The sequence below is a fragment of the Lissotriton vulgaris genome, chromosome 9 (genome assembly GCF_964263255.1).
Source record: "Lissotriton vulgaris chromosome 9, aLisVul1.2, whole genome shotgun sequence".
In the NCBI taxonomy this organism is placed as follows: Eukaryota; Metazoa; Chordata; class Amphibia; order Caudata; family Salamandridae; genus Lissotriton; species Lissotriton vulgaris.
In genome coordinates, this window is record NC_141697.1 from 865809334 (window position 1) to 865829941 (window position 20608).

The window sequence follows — 20608 nt, forward strand, 5'->3', positions numbered from 1 at the left end:
GACAATTACCAAATCACATGTGGATCCTCAGGGACGTTACATGGCATTGGAGGGCCTCCTTGAAGGCCGCCAATATAACTTTCTCTCAGGTTACCTTCCTAATCAAGCACCTGCGGTACACTAGCATCGCTTACTTCCATACTCGCAGACCTACAGCAGGGTGTTTCTATCCTTGGTGGAGACCGCAATGCAGTGCCAACCCGGACCATGATGCATCCAGCCACCACACTCAGGGACACATCTCCAGTGCCTGCCAGCTCTCTATTTGTATAAACATGCTGGGCTCTGAGTTGGGTGGATAGCTTTTCACTCTGGGACTATATTTATACTCACACTTTGGCTGTACATGGCACAAACTCCTGTATTGATCTCTTCATGCTACCGGCCACTAATGTCGGTCAAGCAAGCTCTGTGTCCATCTCCCAAGGGGGACTTCTGACCTCACCCCACTTTTCCATGACATTTGGTATTGCAGACCTCACTGGCCTTCACTTTTTAAGGCTTCCCCAGACCCCAAGATCCAGGCCTACTTTGAAATTAATCAGGGATTTATGTCTTTGTTGGCCACCCTATGTGAAGCCAGTAAGACAGTTATTTGTGGTCTGACGAAAGGGTTAATCTGTCAGACTGAAAGGGAGAAAATTGCATACATTTTTGATCTTGGATCCCAAATGCACACCCTGGAATGTCAAACCCCTGACCATTCTATTCCTGCCTGCGTGCATCATTTCTCAATGGTCAGAAGCCACCTACAGCAGCTCAACCTTGAGGATGATTATCAATGTTGGCCAGCATGTACTAGAAGCATTTATGAGCACTGTAATAATTCTGGGTAACTACTCTACTGACTTGCGACTCAAGACACTGTGTTCCTGAATCATGCCTCAACTCACAGATGAGGACGATTGACGCCTACTCCGCACCCCTGATATCCTACAGTCTTTCGCTGCCTTTTATCAAGACCTTTATGCCAGTAGACCTTGCCCTTCCTGAAAGTTAGAGCACCTACCACTGCCTGACATCCTGCTCCTTGTGATCCCTTCTTCCCTGGCCCATGAGTTGTACCAGTCAATTACTGTAGAGTAGAATGACTCTGCCCTTTCTGATACATCTTCTGGCAAGACCTGAGGCCCGACGGGTTGCCTGTTGAGTACTACTTGAAATTTAGAACTCACTTGACCCCATTCCTGCCCATGCTCTAAGCTGAAGTGACTGAGTAGGGAACATTCCTGCTTGAGCTCGATTTGGCCTCCATCAAGGTCATTTCCAAACCAGGCCACCCTCCTGAGAAGTGCTCTCTTTGTACAGGCCCATCTCATTAACCAATACTGAAGATCCAATGTTTCAGGGAAGCTCTCTCTTCTGGCGATTGACCGCATCCTAGATATCCTTTATGGTGTCCTAATACCCAACACCCTGTCCAACATGACTAGTGTGATATTCCTTTGCTCGAGGTCTTCAATGAAATTTTGGGGTTGGAACCGTTGACTTACTGGAATGACCCTGCTCTGAAGGCAGCGAATGCTGTCACACAGCAGGACTGGAGGGATTGCTGCAAATGGAATCACATCTTTACTTTTCAGGACTTACAGGACAGCTACAAAGTCCACCAGATGCATTTCCAAAAATGTCTACAACTGTGTCACACCCTCATGGCCAATATTCGTCCCGGCAGTGACACTCCTGACTCTAGCCCCCTTGATGCTTATTTGCTAGTTGGATGCATTTGCAAGGGTGCCATATTCCCAAATCTACTGTTCACTCATTGTGAATGCTCCACAGGGTCTTGATACCCTTTAATACCATTGGGAGGGCTAGCTTGGTGAGCTTAACAATGCTGTTTGGAGGGAGCCTACGTTTGCCCTGTGCACGCTGGCCATTTCCACTCGCCTCCGATTGATCCAATTGAATTATCTGAACGCCACATACCTTACCCCGACATGTTTATACAATGCTGGCCTTAAATAAATGAAAAGACAAGAGGCACTTGGCAAAAAGAGAATAAGTTGCTTAATTAAACGCAGCGACCCGGAGAATATCGACAAATGCCCGTCTGATGACATATTCAGAGTACTTCATTTTTGGCCACACAAATATATATATTGTGTGTACAATAAACACTTTGACGTTCTTTGAAAAGCATCATAGTCATAAATAACAAGTACACCCATCTGATAAGGGATTCAGAAAAGGGGGTGGTGATGAACAGAGTGTCTGAATTAAGCAGACCACTCTTACCCAGTCCAAAGATCAGGGCTTGATCCATCACCGTTATTTAACTCACTGCCCCATCCCAGCTCAGAACCTGGCTATATGCAAATCAGTCTGTCCCTGGCCCAGTGCATCATGGGAACAGGGCAGACCAAACTACCAAGCCAATTCTATATCCAGAAAGGAGATAAAGCTTCCGGGGACTGGTTTCTGGCATTTCAGCCGTCGTCGGCCCGGCTTGCTTGAATCCTGATGGAGCAGTGAGTAAGGGACTCATGTCTGAGTATACCCTGCCACTCCTATAGTGGCCAAAAACGATTCAGAAAAGGGGGTGGTGATGAACAGAGTGTCTGAATTAAGCAGACCACTCTTACCCAGTCCAAAGATCAGGGCTTGATCCATCACCGTTATTTAACTCACTGCCCCATCCCAGCTCAGAACCTGGCTATATGCAAATCAGTCTGTCCCTGGCCCAGTGCATCATGGGAACAGGGCAGACCATGATTTGCATATAGGAGTAGTCTGCTTAATTCAGAGACTCTGTCCATCACCACCCCCTTTTCTGAATCATTTTGTCCACCATAAGCGTGGAAGGGTATACTCAGATGTGAGTCCCTTGCTCATTGCACCATCAGGATTCAAGCAAGACGGGCCGAAGACGGCTGTAATGCCAGAAACCGGTCCCCGGAAGCTTGTTTCCTTCCCAGTATAAGAATTGGCTTGGTAGTTTGGTCTGCCCTGTTCCCATGATGCACTGGGCCAGGGACAGACTAATTTGCATATAGCCAGGTTCTGAGCTGGGATGGTGCAGTGAGCTAAAAAACGGTGATGGATCAAGCCCTGATCTTTGGACCGGGTAGGAGTAGTCTGCTTAATTCAGATACTCTGTCCATCACCACCCCCTTTTCTGAATCATTTTGTCCACCATAAGCGTGGAAGGGTATACTCAGATGTGAGTCCCTTGCTCATTGCACCATCAGGATTCAAGCAAGCCGGGCCGAAGACGGCTGTAATGCCAGAAACCGGTCCCCGGAAGCTTGTTTCTTTCCCAGTATAAGAATTGGCTTGGTAGTTTGGTCTGCCCTGTTCCCATAATGCACTGGGCCAGGGACAGACTAATTTGCATATAGCCAGGTTCTGAGCTGGGATGGTGCAGTGAGCTAAAAAACGGTGATGGATCAAGCCCTGATCTTTGGACTGGGTAGGAGTAGTCTGCTTAATTCAGATACTCTGTCCATCACCACCCCCTTTTCTGAATCATCTGATAAGGGAGACACAGATGGCTCTCAACCTTGGGGAGAGCTAGTGTGGGCCATTGTGTGCATGTCAGATGTCGAGTGTTGTAAGTGCATGCTCACCTTGTGTGGTGTAAATGTTGTGTCCTGATTGGATGAGTGTTCCTAACTACACCTGACATCTAACTCTGCGGTATTTTTAGAACATACGCCTTTGGGCAAATGTGTTTTATTGGGGCCCATCTCCCCAGTCTTGTTTGTAGTGTAACTACCCATCTTTGGGATCGATCAAGGTTTTCCCTGGTTAGAAGTAACCCCTCCCTCCCGCATCCTATTTGATGTCTGGACGTGTACCCAGAAAACATGACTATCCCTTCCTGACATCTCCCCTTCAAAGAACACATTAGAGTTTGTGCATAAGTTCCAAACTAGGTTGGAATCATGTCAATTCTTGAGGCCCATTTGGTGACAGAAGGATTACAAGGTATTAAGCCATGAAATAAATTGCTGGGCTCATTAGCATCTGCAAATTCTAAATGGACTCATGGCAATTATTTTTTAGATTGGATTTCAATCTTACGGGAATAAAAATTCTGGGATTGAAGTATATAGTAAACATTATCTTTTAGCAGTCTCCCAAGCCTGGACAGGGAATATTGAAAAACAAAATGCACGCTTGGTTGCAAATTACCCTTTTTAGCCTGGCATTGCTGAGGAGCAATTACTTAATTTCATGGTCATGAAAATAAGTGATGTTGGGCTTGGGTTTAAATCCCGATTTAGGCACTTTTTTAGGCACTCTGTGTATTCTTGCAACTCATAAATGAGGTGTTGTTCTAGATATTTCTAAATCTTTGCCTATATTTTCCTCCAGTAAATCACTGACCCAGATCATTGTATCTGAGGCTCCTACATCTTTCAATTCAGGTCCCCCAATTGTTGTTTGGCTGAAATGTCACAGGTCTATTTTCAAGGTCCTCAAACTTGAAAGTTAGAGTTTTCATTTCTAGTTTAAATTTGGTTGCTTGCTCCTCTCACTGGGGTACCCTGGAAACTAATTCCAGGACATGTTTCCATAAATGAAACCGAATCACTTTTTTAACCAGTGCTTCCATCGTGGATGATTCTTTCTCAATTTGAGACCTTTTTTAACACCCTTAATTTCCCTTAAGATGCTTTTAAATGTAACTTTAGTGGATTGGGCGATGAGTGAGAAGCATGGGAGCTCTCAGATTATTCTGGTCATAATTCCTGGAATTACCGGCTTTACCAGGGTACCAAGCTCATCAGTCTATTCGAGCTTAGGAATGAGTTGTACTATAGAATTGAGTACTGAGTCATGAAGGCTAAATCTGTTAGAGCTTGACACCTGTAAGAGTTGGTGACTATTTGTACCTCCAGAGTACAGTGAGCGTATGGCACCTGATCGGGGATCACCAGTCCCAGTACCATATCATTAGGTAGTGGCTGCTCATTGAGGAAGGGGACTTGCCTTTCAATGTATATAGGGTATCACAGGTGGTCTCCGATGTGTCCATGTTTTTTCTGATAAGGCTGTTAGGGAAGCCTACTTGAAATGTTCCTGTGCTGTTTCATTACAGAATATTTTTTTTTGTATTCCTCTTCCAGGTTTTCCATGTATGTGAAAGCCTCGGAGACTGCCCAGGAGGTTTGTAGTAGAAGAAAGCTAGATGTGAGGAATCTAATCGGGTTCCACGGTAGATGCCCAGTTTATGCTCATCAGGAGGCACTCGATTTTTCTTACTATTTTTTTTCCTTTCGCTTAATAGTTTACAACATATGTTTCTTTGGTAAAATACCTGTTTCTCTTGTCACTTGCGTAAGGCCCTGTTATGCATTCATAATGCCTCTGCTACAGGCTGGATCTCCTATAAAGCCTCTTGGACTGGAGCTATCCTAACCGAAGTCCTGACTGTTTGGGATGGTGGAAGGGATTTTTTTGACCAACTCCCCTGGCGGGTTTACCTTGTGTTCTTGTTGACCCCGGCCACATTTGCTTCACTGCTCTAGACCCTTTCGCTGTTGCAGCAGATCTGTTCAGAATTTAATAGGTCCTTTACTGATCATGTATTTTACCAATTTAAGATCCATGATAATGTGGTTAAAGGGGGAAGCACTGAGAAACACTGCTGGTGCAGGACCATGTTTTGTAGCTACTGATGGTTATTAGTGATGTTTAAATGAGCCGAAATTAAGCTAGTCCCATTCTGTTAGTAAATTATTTTAGTAAAGCATCACCATTCTCATATTTATTTGTGTCTATTTATTAGTTAATACAATGTTATATGGCCCTAGGGTAACTGTTCTATTTGTTGTTTTGTAACCGTGGGACCAATCAGGACACTTGTATTGGTTTTAGTCATATAACCCGAGGGACATTCCACAATGAAAATGTACAACTTTAGATGCGCTGGTGATTTTTCTTAGGACCCACTACAACCACACACTTTGGTGGTGTTTGAAACAGTGTTGATTTGTGTAAGCTACTGATCATTTAACATAAACATGTTAAAAGATATTCATGCATGTCAAAAGCAGGCAAATAGTGAAGGAAGTAAAATATGTCTGTGTTGAATTTAGATGAGCATATGTATTTTTTAATGTATATTTACTTTTGAAATTTAAAAGGTTGATTTATATCATTCATACTATGTTTTTGTTTGCAAGTTTGCTTTTATTATGTAGGTCCTGATGAAGCCCATGAAGAGTGAAATTGATTCAACTAATTATTTATGTGTACATAATGGGTAATGTAAGGATGGTTGATAAATCATAAACTGCAGGTCCATCAACAGGAAGTGCAGGTGCCACCTAAATCCTAATTTTCTCCTTCCTCACACACGCTGCTTCAACCTCACATTTTTATGTGTTTCATACTGGCATTCTTTAGATCAGTGAGATGCTTCCATAAGAGCTGCTGTATGACCTCCATTCTGAATTATACTGAATAAAAGAAAAGAGATGGACTGAGAGTTTACTTCAAATAGTTTTCATAATGAAAGAGAATTATTTCTTCCCAGGCAAGAAATCATTTAAACCCCACTAACTGGGCATTCTGCTATGAACATTTGTGAAGGGGATGTCACGAAACACCCATATGCATTTGATAGTGTGAGTGGGCAGTGAAAAACTGCACATTTTAGCGCCCTGTTTTAAAGGAATTGAAAGCTTCAGTAAGGGGTCCACTCCTCTGTGGGAGATTGAGGTCACTGATCTAAAACCAAGAACCAAATTCAAGTCTTTTCAATGTTTCTCTGCCTGATTTATATTGGCACAAGAAAGGGGCACAAAAAACTGTGGGGCAGATTTATGTTAACTGGCGCATCCCCAGGGATGCGCCAGTTAATGTGCGCCACAGTGCGCCACAGCTCTGCCACCCATGGTGCGCCGCATTTATAATGCAGCGCACCATGGTGCAAAAACGGCAAAGATGCGTGACGCATCTGTGCCGGAAATGTGGTGCATTGCTGGAGTTGCGTCGCAAGCGCGACGCAGCTCCAGCAAGGCTCGGGGGTAGACCATCTGCACAATGCTGCATCAAGACCTACGCCTGCTTCAAGCAGGCGCAGGGTTTTGACGCAGCATTGCCCTGAAAGTGACTGAGTGAAATCTCATAGATTTCACTCAGCCAATTTCAGGAGGCGTTCCTGCGCAGGAACGCCCCCCCCTGCGCAGGAACACCTCCTTATGGCGCAGTGCTTTACAACGTGACGCATCTCCTAGATGCGTCACGTTGTAAATAGGGTGCATTGTTTGCGCCGCAGTTGCGTCAAATAAAGTGACGCAATTGCGGCGCAAAGAGGCGCAACGGCCTCATAAATCTGCCCCTGTGTATGTAATAATGTTATATGAGTTATCACAACATGTTGCTAAATGCGTAGCTCTTTTTTTAAAATCATGTTTGAAAATACGCTGTAAAATTGGGTTATCGTCTCCATGATTCCATGTTTATCTGTATCAATCCGCATAATTGGTTTTATCGAATGTTTTTAAATATCATTCAGTTTTTATCTGTATTATAACATTGTGTTTTAAATTATACACTGAAATTTTATGATGTACTTTTTATGATTTGCTAAATGCCAATCGAATAAAAGTTTTTGAATTGAATTGAGTTATTAAGGTTTTTTCTAAGCGTTGCACGCACTGTTTGCACCAGCTTTGGATCCTAGCTATATTAATAATTGTTATTACTGAAAAAAAGAGCAAAATAGATGTGTGCACAAAAACGTTTACTTGCACCGGAGTCTAAATTAGGCTCCGTGGGCCAGATATACTAAGGGGCAGGATGCAAAAATTGGTCACAAATTGTGCACCAACTTATTGCAGCCCTTCCCTGATTTTGAGGATACAATGTTTTCATAATAGGTGTACAAATATCGTTTTGCAGGGGTTGCTGAATGACTTGCTTAATGAATAATAATTAGGCAGGTCAGTATTTATGAATTCATGTGATTGGTTGCAAACACTGGGATGATGGCATGCTAGGGACAGCAGGACAACATTCCTGAGTATGCATTCCCAAATTGGAAACTTTTTTCTTAAGCAGCCCATGTTCCTTAAAGGAACAGGCGCGGCTCTAAAACAAAACAAATTTCCCATTTGCAAAAACTTTGGGTTGGTGGGATAACAGGCACCGGTTCATAATAGGGAAGGTGCCTGAAGGGGACATCGTCCACTTTGCAATTCAGTTAGCATCCCAAGTCAGGGGTTGGCAATTCATCAACGGTCTGCAACCACAAAAAAAATTATTGATACATGCAATAGCAAGTCACAAGAAGACGGGAACATCCCGTTCATGCTCTTTCGTAACTGCAATTTGGCATGAGTCCCTAAGCCCAGTCTTCCAAACAGCAAAATGTGTCAAATACATTCCTAAAACCCATTTTGCGGTTAAAAACCCTGTCACTTTGCGAACTGCAGGATTTGTGATTTTGAAATGGCTTTGTATATCTGGATGTAAATGTAAATGTACAGGAATTTATATAGCGCAAATCACCGAGCGGTTTCTAAGCGCTTGCTTAGGGAACCCGTCCTGGTATTCCCCTGTGAGATAACCCCAGCAGGGTATCCACAAGGTGAAAGCCAGGCATCCCGCCGCGAGGGGCCGTTATGGAGATTAAGCAAGCTATTGCCCAGAGTCACAGAGTGTGAACCCGTGAATCGAGTAGGCACCGGAGCAAGAATTGTCAAGTCCATGGACATTTTTTTTTTTTTTTTTACGACTCAAGACCCCGTCAAGCCGGGAATTGAACCCTGGTCCCGGACTGACACCTGCTTCCAGGTCTGCCTCCTCTAACCAGTGAGCCACACTTCTCCACACTGGATCCATAGTTGATGTTGATGTTGATGTTGATGTTGAAACCAACTACTCCAGCCTTTACCTTGACATGTTTGTAAAACACAATAGAAGAGAATGCGACTGCCCCCTACTACATAGAAATTGGAGGAGAGGCCATGAACTATCACTGAGGGAGTAACAGTATCAAGAAATGTCAAATGAAGTTGGGTGAAGGGGAGAGAAGAGGGAGAGAAGTAACCATCTCAGCATAGAGTGTCGTACCACATGCAAGAGGCATTAAGGCATCAACTGTTTTGAAGCTTCCATGTTCATCCAGGAAGTGTCCAGGGTTGAATTTGTTGGGGTCGGGAAAATATTTAGGATCATTCAAGGAAGTTGTCAGCATTCCAAATACATTTGTTCCCTGCAAAGCAAATACGAATTTAGTAAGAAAAACATAAATAAAACTTCTAATTACAACTTGTTCAATCAACAGTTAAGGAGCAAGGACTGAAGAATTCCAATGCATTTCAGCAGGAGTACAACATATTGGGCAAGAATGGCTAAAACTCATTGACATTGAGGCTTAGATTGAAGCTGTCAAAGCAAATGTCCTTTTTTGTTTGGAGGATAAGGGTCAGGAGCAATATTTTTTTATGTCGAAACAAGAAAACATACAATGATTAATCAGTATTCAAAACATGTAAAGTATTGGTAATGCTATATCTAAGCAACGTCAGCTAAGTTGTGAATACAGCTTTTTCTAAACTTTTATACAAACGTATATACATGAGGAAATTGGTTATTAATTTGTCAGGGGGTACCAATAACAAGTAAATAAATCCACTCTGGAAAAAAAACAGTTCTAAGAGAATCTATGCTCAATCCCTGACATGAGCGGCAGGCAATTTCCAAAGAAGTGTGTGTTAAGTTTAAGCAGTATAAACAATTTTAATGTAATGAATAAAACACAATAAAATTCCCAAACCAATTTGGCAAAATTGAGAAACATGTAATGAGCTAAAAGACACCAAGATCCTTAAAGTTGGTTGAGGGGAACAATATATATAAATTATTAAATGTTTATAGCAGAAAGATCCTAGAAAAAGTGAAGTAACAATCAAAGGCATTAATCTTGGCTGGCTGGTTCTTAAACAAGATTTCAGGCTGACTGCAATGGAGCAGAGCTTGGATATACCTATAAGGTCATCCTGGTCAATGTTTTTGCCTTTGGACTTAGTCTATGAAAAGTAAATCAAAATGTTGCAGCATGGCAAGACCCCAGACTATAGCTTGCAAGAGATCCCTCCTGCTGAAACTATTGTTTTTGGCTGCACAAGCTCTAGGTGGGTTAAATATGAGTTTTGTACCCACCAAGGTTACTGTGTGTCAGATACATTTACTACCAAGCCCCTTGTCCAGAATTTACCTTCGGTCCTGTTCACTTTTCTGATATCAAAGTACTCCAAAGGGGCAAATTGGTAACGGTAGCTGAGCAGGGCTCCATGAGTCTGGATATGTACGCTGTGAAGGCCTGCTGGACCACTTTTCAACACTGCCAAAAATTCTGGGAAGGATGAGTACAGTTTTTTGCCCGCTTTCGGTGCGCACTCCCTGGGCATGCCTGAGGACCTTGTCTCAGTGCTCCAGGGGAGGAAAAATGAGTCCCAACTTTTTCAAAGCACTGACAAAGTTCCTCCCTGTCAGCCCTGGAACCCCAAACACCTCATGGTAGGCTTCTGGGCACCATGTCTCTCTCCAGGCAGGGATCCTGCAGGGTCCACCCCTCTATGGTCACTTAGCGCTTTCTGGGAATTAGGATCCCTTCTGCTTTTTGTTTCCCTGAATTATGCAAAGAAGAAGGCAGCCACTTGACACTTGGAGATCAAACCCAGTCTCTAGGGGATATTGGGTTTTAGGAGTCCTTGAGTTCCTAAGTCCTCAATGAGCACTCTTTTTTTCCTGCAGGATTCAGGAGGTTTCTTCCAGTAGGGCCTTCTTCTTCAAGTGGTGTCTTCTCAGGAGTTGGTTATCAGAGGGCCAAATTTATATTTTGCGCTAGCCAGTGATAGCAGAAGTTCTACCACCAAATCCTAACTATTTTCTCACAGTTGTTAACGTTCCTTTCTTGAATACTTATTTTCATTACTAATCTGTCAAATTACCCAGGAGCCCTTGTTTCAACAAGGAAGAGTCCAGCTGCCTATTGGCATACCTGTCTTCAGCCCATTAGCTATTTCCCTATATAGATGAACTCTCCTCTCAAGTGACACAGTCAAAACTGGTTCTCTTCTCCACTGTGGCTGTAGCCATCCTTTCTGAAAGGCTCTGGTAATGATTAGAAGAAGCCCTTCTTGACATCCCCTATTCAAACAAGATAGTGCACAAGGCTCCTCCAGCTGCAGTTCACTCTTCAATAACTGCACTACATATTTCCTAACATCCGTACCTTCTTTACCTTCCGGAAGTTTTAAGATCTTCAAATTATTTCTCTTCTGCATGTTTTCGAACCTCACTACCCTTTCCTTGTGTTCCCTGTCCTTAATCTTAATTGCCTCTAAATCCTTGCGATTCGCCATAACTTCCTCTCTGAGGTCTTTAACCTCCACCTCCAAACCAATTGTACGGCAGCTCAAATCATCCATCTTCTTCTCTAACAAACGACATGCCACTCTGATACTATCCTGGTTCGACTCAGAGACCTCAAATCTTTTATGCATTTCCATATTTAATTTTTTAAGCAAGGTAATAACTGAGAGGTCGCTGCTCTCTAATTCCAGTCCTGCCGCCAACCCTACAACCCTCTGTTGGACCATCTGATCAGGTTTCTCCCCCTCCGCACCTGATATACTCGAGCTACTCGGGTTGCCAGATGGACCTATTCCAGCCCCAGGAATACTTGGATCATCTATACTAGAAGGCAAAACTTGCTGTTCTGGGCATGTATTCAACTCTGCCTGAAGCTGTGGGGCCTGGTCGACATCACCCATATCTGACAACAGGACCTGGAAACGATTGGGGCTCAAATGCTTAGACCAGTCGACCGACTCTATATCCAAAACCTCCTGCACAACGTCTCTAACACCCACCAAACTGCTCACCGTTCTGGGGGGGGATTACTGAGCCAGTTGGCTTTAACAGGGATTTACCCTTTAATATCAAGGTCTTTGGCACAACTTTAAAAAATGAACTGAGTGAGGGAGTTGCCCTAATCTCACGCTCTAATGAACCTCCCCTCCCCAGATTTTTACAACTTTTACTCTTCTTCATGTTCTTTACAGTGGTCTTAGCCTCTGTCACCTTTTTGTGGCTGGGCTCGGGCGAGCCTGTTTGGTTAAATGGAAATTTCTCTGGGCCCCTCCTCGCACTTCTCAGGGAGTATCTAGAGACACCACTCAAGCTTCCTGCCGCCTGAACTTCAATCCCTGAGTTGCCTGACACTACCTCTGCTTCAACAAAGTTCACCAAGCCCCCCTTACTCCAAACCTGCACTGTATTTAGAGCGCCTAAATCGGAAAACTGCTTCTCTGCAGTTTTTGTCAGTGATTACCTCGCTTAAACTGAATGCCTGCCTGCCTCTCCCTCGTCCTCCTCCACGAAACAGAATCCTGACTGCTGCCCGGCGACCCCTGCTGACCTCAAACGCTGCTCTCTCCCAGCTGAGCTCCGCTTGCCCTGCTGGCTCCACCTCCGCCTCCTCCCGTGTCTCGGAGCTCCGTACGGTCGGACCCGCCATGAACAGCCCTGCTGCAATCCCTGATTATAATGCCTTGTAGCCGTTGAAAAAAGTTTCGAATAGATGTGGAGAGCGCTTCCGCTTCGTTCCGCTAATCACCGGACCCCCGCGAGGCACATAAAAGCCTCATTCACACCGCCGCTTTCGCTGACACCCGCAGCCTGCAACTAGCCGGTCATCATGGTTTCTGCCGACTCTTGCCCCTTCGAGGAGGAGATCTCCAGGGATATTCAGAGAGTGCACCGCAATCCCTTCAGGTTGAACCTGAACAGTGCTAAGCCTAGGAGAATTCTGATTCATTTTTTGACATATGCCTTGAAAGAAAAGATTTTGGCAAGTTCCCTTAAGAAAAAAACAATTGAAGTAGACGGTGCTAGGGTGGAGGTAAGATCAGACTTGTCATCAGTAACTGCCAACAGACAATGGGAGCTTGCTAAGAGGATTGAGCCGTTGAGAAAACTGGGACCTTCGGGTCAGCTGAAGTTTCCGGCGTTTTTAAAGGTTATGTGGAATAATAAGATGTATTCTTTCCGCTTTGTTGATGAGGTCGATAGCTTTTTGGAACAGTGCCAATCTGGGGGTTTGCAAGGTAGGATGTAGGAGGTGCTATGGTTATATAGTGTGTTTACTGGCCTGTTTATGTAGATTTTTTTTTTAAAAGGACTCTTGGCAGGTACACCATAATTTTAACTTAAGTTGGAATGCTGTCTATACACACTGTCCGCTGTAGGGCACCCATAGGGCTTTCTGGCCATGGGCATTCAGGATGGGTTTTCCGGGGAAAGGAGGGGGTTTCTAGTGGGTGTCTGGGGTGGGGGAGGGCAGGGTAGGGGATTAGGGAAATGGGAGAAAGATTCCTCAGAAGCTTTTTTGCTGTTAAAGGCAGTCAGGATGTGCAAGACTTGTGGCTTAGGTTGGGATGAGTGGGGGTAATTTAAAGGAGCTGAGAAGCTTTCTTGGAATGGAATGCGTGTGAAAAGAAGAAGGGATTTGATTTTGAAATATCTGAGGGACTTTTTGGCTCAAATAAAAATATTACAGGAGACTCATTTATCCGGGGATGAAAGTAAGAAACTTTTTTCGTCGCAGCGGTGGTTGGCCCATGCAGTTTATACTCCGCAGACAGCTATCACCAAAGGGGTCGCAGTTTTAATTAAGCAGGGTTTAAACATTTCAGTTGAGGAGAAAGTGGCCGATGTACGAGGGAGGTGGCTGATTGTTAAATTAAAGATCTGTGGGCAAATGTTTAATGTGGTGGGATATTATGGTCCAAACCAGGACGATATAGGTCCTTTAGATGACTTGGCTAGGGAACTATTGAATTTTTCAGGACAGATCGTTTTGGCAGGTGATTTTAACACTGTGTTGGATCATAAGTTAGATTGTTCTGAAAAGAGTAGAGCCGCTGTGAATCCTAAAATGTCAAACAGAGTTAAGCTGATGATGTCCCAGCTAGGGTTGTGTGATATTTGGAGATCCAGGTCTGGACAGCAGCTAGGGTTTACGTTTTATATTAAAAAATACAATCATAAATCTTGAATTGACTATTTCTTGGTAGATTCTAGGCTGGTTGATTCAGTGGTTCAGGTGGGTCATGTTGGAGTACACCTTTCAGACCATTCAGCTACTACACTCTGGCTGGCGATAGGAGATGGTATATCGGGTTCAATTTGGAGGTTAGATCGTACGGTACTCTCTAATAAGGAAGTACTAGAGTTTTTGAAGGAGGAGACAGAATTATTTTTTGAGAATAATCTGGGATCAGCTAGGATAGAGATTGTTTAAGACACGTACAAGGCATTCCTACGAGGGAGATTGGGATCCTTGGGGGCGAAAAAAAGGAGACTCTATTATGGAAGAGTTACAGACCTTGAGAAGAAGATTCGTCAGCTGGAGGCAGATATGGTGAATCAAATGAAAGGGTCCTTCAAGAGCTAATGGAGTTAAAGACAAATCTGGTGGGAATCCTGACAGAGAGGGTTAAGGAGAAGTGGGATTCTAGTCAAATGGCGCATTTCGAATATGGTGAGGGCTGCAGTAAACTGTTAGTGTGGAAGACAAAGAAGGACCAAGTTCGGAATTTGATTAAAGAAGTAAAGAACGTGGAGACAGGGCTGGTGATTACAGATAATAAAGGAAAAGCTGCTGCCTTTCACAAGTATTTTGTGAAGGTCTATCAAGAGGATGTGATGGTCGACGAGCAGGTGGTGCAGGGTTGGGTGGAACTTCTTGAGCCTTCACCGGATGAGTTTAAGGATGTTTTAAATCAGGAGATAACTTAGTTGGAGGTTGAAGAGGTCATTAAGGGGAGAAAAAGAGGCAAAGCACCTGGGCCCGACGGCCTTCCTGCTGAAGTTTATAAATCTATTGTAGGGATATTAACACTGATTATCTGTCAGCTGTTTAATCAGATATTTATGGGAAACGTGTCTCTGCCCCTTCTTGGAATGAGGCAGATGTTACACTAATAATGAAGACAGGGAAGTCACCGAAGTATATGGACTCATATAGGCCCATTTCATTACTCAATTCTGATTATAAACTCTTTGCTAAAATTATGGCCAATAGGTTGAATGGTGTCATCCCACTGTTAGTCCACGAGGACCAAAAAGGCTTCATAAAGGGCAGATATTTGAAAGAGTTGACCTTTTCACTTATTGGTACCATAGTTATGGCTTCGGCCCATGATCTTCCCTTGGCGGTTATCGCCTTAGATGCCGCCAAGGCGTTTGATCGTGTGAATTGGGCTTATCTGCACGCCTTAGTAAAACATCTTAATCTGGGACAGAAGTTTAGTAAATCCCTTTCAGCTTTATATCAGGCTCCTTCATCAACGGTGTTAGTGAATGGGATACTCACCCAGCCAGTGCCAATCATGCAAGGTACCAGACAAGGGTGCCCTCTGTCACCACTTTTATTCGACCTATACATAGAGCCCCTAGCATGTAAGATGCGGTCTGCTGAGAATATTGTCCCATTTGAATTTGAAGGTTGGTCTAAAAAGATCGGGCTATACGCTGACGATAAAATCATTTATACCCCTAATTTACATGAGTCAATGGAATGTCTTCTAGATATGACCAAAGCGTTCGGGCCGTTTCAGGATATGATATAAATAAGGAGAAAACAGAAGTTATGGCCTAGAACATTAATACGGAGGGAGCTGTATGCAAAAATGAGGTGAGATATCTTGGAGTTAGGATAACTCAGGATATTGGGGAACTCACTAAAGTCAACTTCACTAAGCTTAAAAAGGAGATAAGTGCTAGTTTGCGGGGTTGGGTACATTTACCACTTACTTTGTTTGGGCAGACGAACTTGGTGAAAATGATGATTTTGCCGAAGTTAACGTTTTTGTTTGAAACAGTTCCTCTGACATTTAAGAAGGAATGGCTTGCAAGTCTACAGAGTGAGATCATTTCCTTCCTGTGGGCATCAAAAGGTCCACGTCTGTCTTGGAAGAAGCTTAGGAGATGATTTGTTAAAGGAGATTTAGCGGCCCCGGACTTGCAATTTTATTCATGGGCCTTTTTGTTGAAAAACAGTAGAATGCTGTTGGACATCCCGACTAACACAGTAATTGGGAAAATGTTTTGTGCAATGCTTTGAAAGCAAAACTTTAATGAAAATATTTTTTTATATAAATTTGCTGATCAGAAATTCTTTAAAAAGGCCAGGTTAAAGGTTTTAAGGGACTTAGCGGAAACTTGGTTTAGAATTAGGAGGGCATTAAAGATCACATACTATAGCCAAATGACCTTGATTTGGGATGCGCCAGGTTCTCCCCTCTGGTCGATGGACGCGTTGGCTCAACCTTTAAAGGAGATGGGCCCCCAGAGATGGAAGGAGCTATTTCCGGATGGGAAATTGGTCTCCTGGGGATATTAAGAACAAGAGTGGGGCCGTAGCTTTTCCAGATTCAAATACCTGCTGATCCAGAGATGGTCGGTGGAAGTGGGGGGTCAAATTGGTACTTACAACAAGCAGGTGGAAAAGCTTTTCTCAAATTGTGTATTTAAAAAAGAAGTTTCATTGTGGTACTGGCTGATGTTAGAGATGGAGGACGGCCCTCAAGCTACCCGAGATCCTGTGTGGAGATTTCTTGTCAGAGATTGCTACAGAAGACCAATGGCAAGTAACAATGTCTATGATTTATAACATAAAATAGGCTCTCCACATCACTGGAGTCAAGCTATCCAGGCTGAAGAAGGCTGATAGCCAGAAACCGGTCCTTGGATGCTTGATTCCGGTCTAGGAAAGACATGGCTTGGTAGTTCGGACTGGACTGCTCCCATGAGGCACAGGGTCAAGGCTGATTTGCATATAGCCAGTGTCTGACCTAGGGTGGCGTGGAGTGCAAAAAAACGATGGATTTAGGCCCAGATCTTTGTACTGGGGTGAATGTAAGACATTGTTCTGCATTCTGTCCATCAACTGTGTTTTTTGCAAGTTTCAGCCCGAGTGGGCTGGGTATGCTCAGACGTGAGTCCCAGGCTCTCCACATCACTGGAGTCAAGCTATCCAGGCTGAAGAAGGCTGATAGCCAGAAACCGGTCTTTGGATGTTTGATTCCGGTCTAGGAAAGACATGGCTTGGTAGTTCGGGCTGGACTGTTCCCATGAGGCACAGGGTCAAGGCTGATTTGCATATAGCCAGTGTCTGACCTAGGGTGGTGTGGAGTGCAAAAAGCGATGGATTTAGGCCCAGATCTTTGTACTGGGGTGAATGTAAGACATTGTTCTGCATTCTGTCCATCAACTGTGTTTTTTGCAATTTTCACCCCGAGTGGGCTGGGTATGCTCAGACGTGAGTCCCAGGCTCTCCACATCACTGGAGTCAAGCTATCCAGGCTGAAGAAGGCTGATTGCCAGAAACTGGTCCTTGGATGCTTGATTCCGGTCTAGGAAAGACATGGCTTAGTAGTTCGGGCTGGACTGTTCCCATGAGGCACAGGGTCTAGGTTGATTTGCATATAGCCAGTGTCTGACCTAGGGTGGTGTGGAGTGCAAGAAACGATGGATTTAGGCCCAGATCTTTGTACTGGGGTGAATGTAAGACATTGTTCTGCATTCTGTCCATCAACTGTTTTTTGCAATTATAAAATAGTAAAGCCTGCAAATTTAAGGCGGAATCACTTTTTTACGATCCATAGGGCGTATTGGTCTCCACGAAGGCTTTCTAAATTTGGCTCTGGCGGTGTGGTGGTGTGTCCCAAGTGCAAGAGCCCCAATGAAGATGACCTGCCCATGTTTCTGCTATGTCCGAAGATCAAAGAGTTCTGGGAGGCCGTGAGTAGCTGTTTGTCGAAGGCCCTAGGCCTGCAGATCAAGGTAAGCCTGGAGCTAGTTATATCTTGAAGACTTGACCTGCAAGGTAAGGGCACGGACGATAATGCAAAGCTTATTTTTTATGCTATGCTTTTGGCACAAAGAGAGATTTGTAAATTGTCGGTTTCACCGGTCTCCCCAACAGAACTGGATGGAATATGAGCTATGAGATTCATTGCAAAATTGGATATTTCGGATCAGACGAAGAAGAGATATAAATTTTGGACTCCTTTTTTGGTGTGTTTTGGGTGAGGGTAAGGGTGTTTTGTTTTTGATAAATTACAAATCCAATGATTAAGCCTTCGCCTACCTCGGCTGGTTAAAATCTTCTCAGGCACCGTGAAGATTCGGGGTAAGGGCTGACACGCTCTGGAGGAAGACTCCCTTTCCCTCTCATACGGTGGGCTATGCCCGGAATGGGTGTCTCAGCTCTAAATAGCGTTGCGTATGCCCCCCCTCAAAGCCAGTAAATGAGGTGGAAAAGCCTAGGGTGGTTTTGCTGAGTAATAGACGGCGAAAAGGCAAATGAGGATTAATAATAAGAAAAAAGATAGTGCACAAGCTATCCTTTGTTCTGCAAGCTGTTCGTCCCCACTCCCAGATACCTTACCTCTAATAAGTGGTTAACATTTAACAACCATTTGCTCTACCTGAGCTCCGTGGCAGGAATTGTCCTCTTCGCCAGAGTGATTAACTCTCACAGTCAAGGATGTGTGCCTCACCTCTGGGAGTGTGAAGAGCGGCAGAACTGGTTTTAAGCCAGCTGTGGCTTAGGCAGCATAAAATTCAGTTTTTCAAATTACTTTTCAATCTGGTATCAAAAATCTCGTTTCACCTTTGAATAAGATTTTGGAAATTAAGTAGGAATTTACTATTGTAGCCTTTTGCGTGCATTTTCACCTGTGAAGATAGGAAATACAGTTTTTTGTGTCTATCTAGTCTTGTTCAGGAAAACGTATAGCAATGCATGCACAGTGAAATAGCTTTAGGGTTTTATTTCATTGTGACAGCACCCTAAACCCAATATGTAGTGTGCCCATTTATTATATATTAGCACCCTGCCCTATTAACTAAAGGCCTGATTTAGATGTTTGCGGACGGATTACTCTGTCACAACCATGATGGATATCCCGTCAGCTGAAATATAAATCCCATTATAGGCTATAGGATTTATATTTCAGTGGATGGACTGTCATTCTCCATTGTTATGGAGTAACCCATCTGCTAACATCTACATCAGACCTAAGATACTAGCCACATTTTAGCAGTGACTTATGAATTCATAAAAATAGACTTTTCCTACATAGCAACAACACTTTTTACCTTTCATCTGTACTGCAGTGCAATACAACTGCAGTCCAGCCAAATACAGTGGTGCTCATGGCAGACATATATTTATGGCATATATGTGGGTGGTTTAAACACATTTCAGTTCACATATGACATTTAGCATGCATGCCAGAGTTGCATTGTGTTTCCCCTTATTGCTGTTTGTGTTTTCTTTGGGACTATGCCCCATCCCTGGTTTTGGTTTAGGGTATGGGTTCCCCCGTCCACCTTTTTTAGGTCTTGCCTCTCAATGCGCATGCGCATTGAGCAGAGCGAGACTATAGGGACTTAAACAGACTTTACCCAACTGGCGATTTGGTGCTGTGCACGTGCGCTTTTAGGTAAATGCGCAAGCGCATTGACCTAAAATGCGCGTGCACAGCATCAAATCGCCAGCCATCTGTTCCCCAGCAGCTCTTCCCGCTCTGCCCCACAAGCTTCCCCCAGCGTGCGCTCTGCATTAGCAGCACTCCTCCCACACCTTTGAAGTGCACTTCAAAGGCCGCTCTACCTGCTCTGCCCCCTGCTGCGGCCGTGCCGCATTTCTCCTCCCCCCTCCCCACAGCAATGCCGTCCGTCTTGTTTTGTTTTATCTCTCTCCATTGAGCGCTCTGCATGTGCTGGCACCCCTGCTGTGTATTTTCAACCCCTCTACATTTCTGTCTAATTTCTTTCCTTGTTTTTCTTTCACATACGTTTGTATGCTACGTGTATACATTTTTCCATGTTAAATCGGTTCCAATAAAATGAGTTATAGGATTTGGGTTTGAACAGTAAACTTTGGTCAGTCAGCATCAATAGCATTTTTCTTTGTGCACAGTAAGACACTCCCGGAGTTTTCGCTTTTTACTTTGAAAGGCTTCATGAGAGCGCCCGGCTGGCAGCGGTAATACTCACGGCGGTAATTAGATTACCACGCCGCTTCTGTGCGATTCTCTCCCCCATGCTCCGAGTGGCTCTTTCTCGCCCGTTTGCTTTTCCGCCGTACTTCGTTTCGCTCTCGCCCATGCTCTCACACCGCCCCTACAGCATTGGTTCACCTCACTCCTTCGGCTGATTCTTTTCCTTTTGAACAGCACAGTGTTGCTAACAATGCTGGTAAATGTTAGCACAGTTTGGATAAGATAAACAGGCATTTTGCTGTCCAAAATTTGAAACGCAGTAAACTCCGACACCGCCCTTCATGTTTCGAGCAGCACAGTGCTAGCAATGCTGGATGTATGACGTTACAACGCATACTTTTACTATGCATACCATTACAACGCGGTATTTACAACGCATACCGTTACAACGCATAGCGCTTAGAGGTGCTGGATAGTGGTAAGTATAATTTTATATTCCAACTCCAGTCCCCGTGGACACTAGGGAAGGTGTTGGATATAAAATTATACTTATTCCCTATCCTAGAGCGCCCCCCAGCACAATGCGTTGTAATGGTATGCATGGTAATGCCTGCGTTGTAATGGTA

General features: G+C 44.0%; 1 protein-coding gene and 1 long non-coding RNA gene across 2 annotated transcripts in view; one reads left to right on the forward strand and one right to left on the reverse strand.

Moving 5' to 3' along the window:
* The window catches only part of LOC147692386 (uncharacterized), a 141496-nt gene extending 134592 nt beyond the window's left edge, over window positions 1–6904 (forward strand). Inside the window, exon 3 of the long non-coding RNA XR_015300030.1 lies at window positions 5076–6904. This is a non-coding gene — a long non-coding RNA (uncharacterized LOC147692386). The remainder of the gene's footprint in view (window positions 1–5075) is intronic.
* LOC147692387 (cytochrome P450 2A13-like) overlaps window positions 1–20608 on the reverse strand; it is a 977490-nt gene that overhangs the window by 43578 nt on the left and 913304 nt on the right. The window contains exon 8 of the mRNA XM_086938609.1: window positions 9031–9172. Within this exon, the coding sequence (XP_086794735.1) occupies window positions 9031–9172 (142 nt within the window). The remainder of the gene's footprint in view (window positions 1–9030; window positions 9173–20608) is intronic.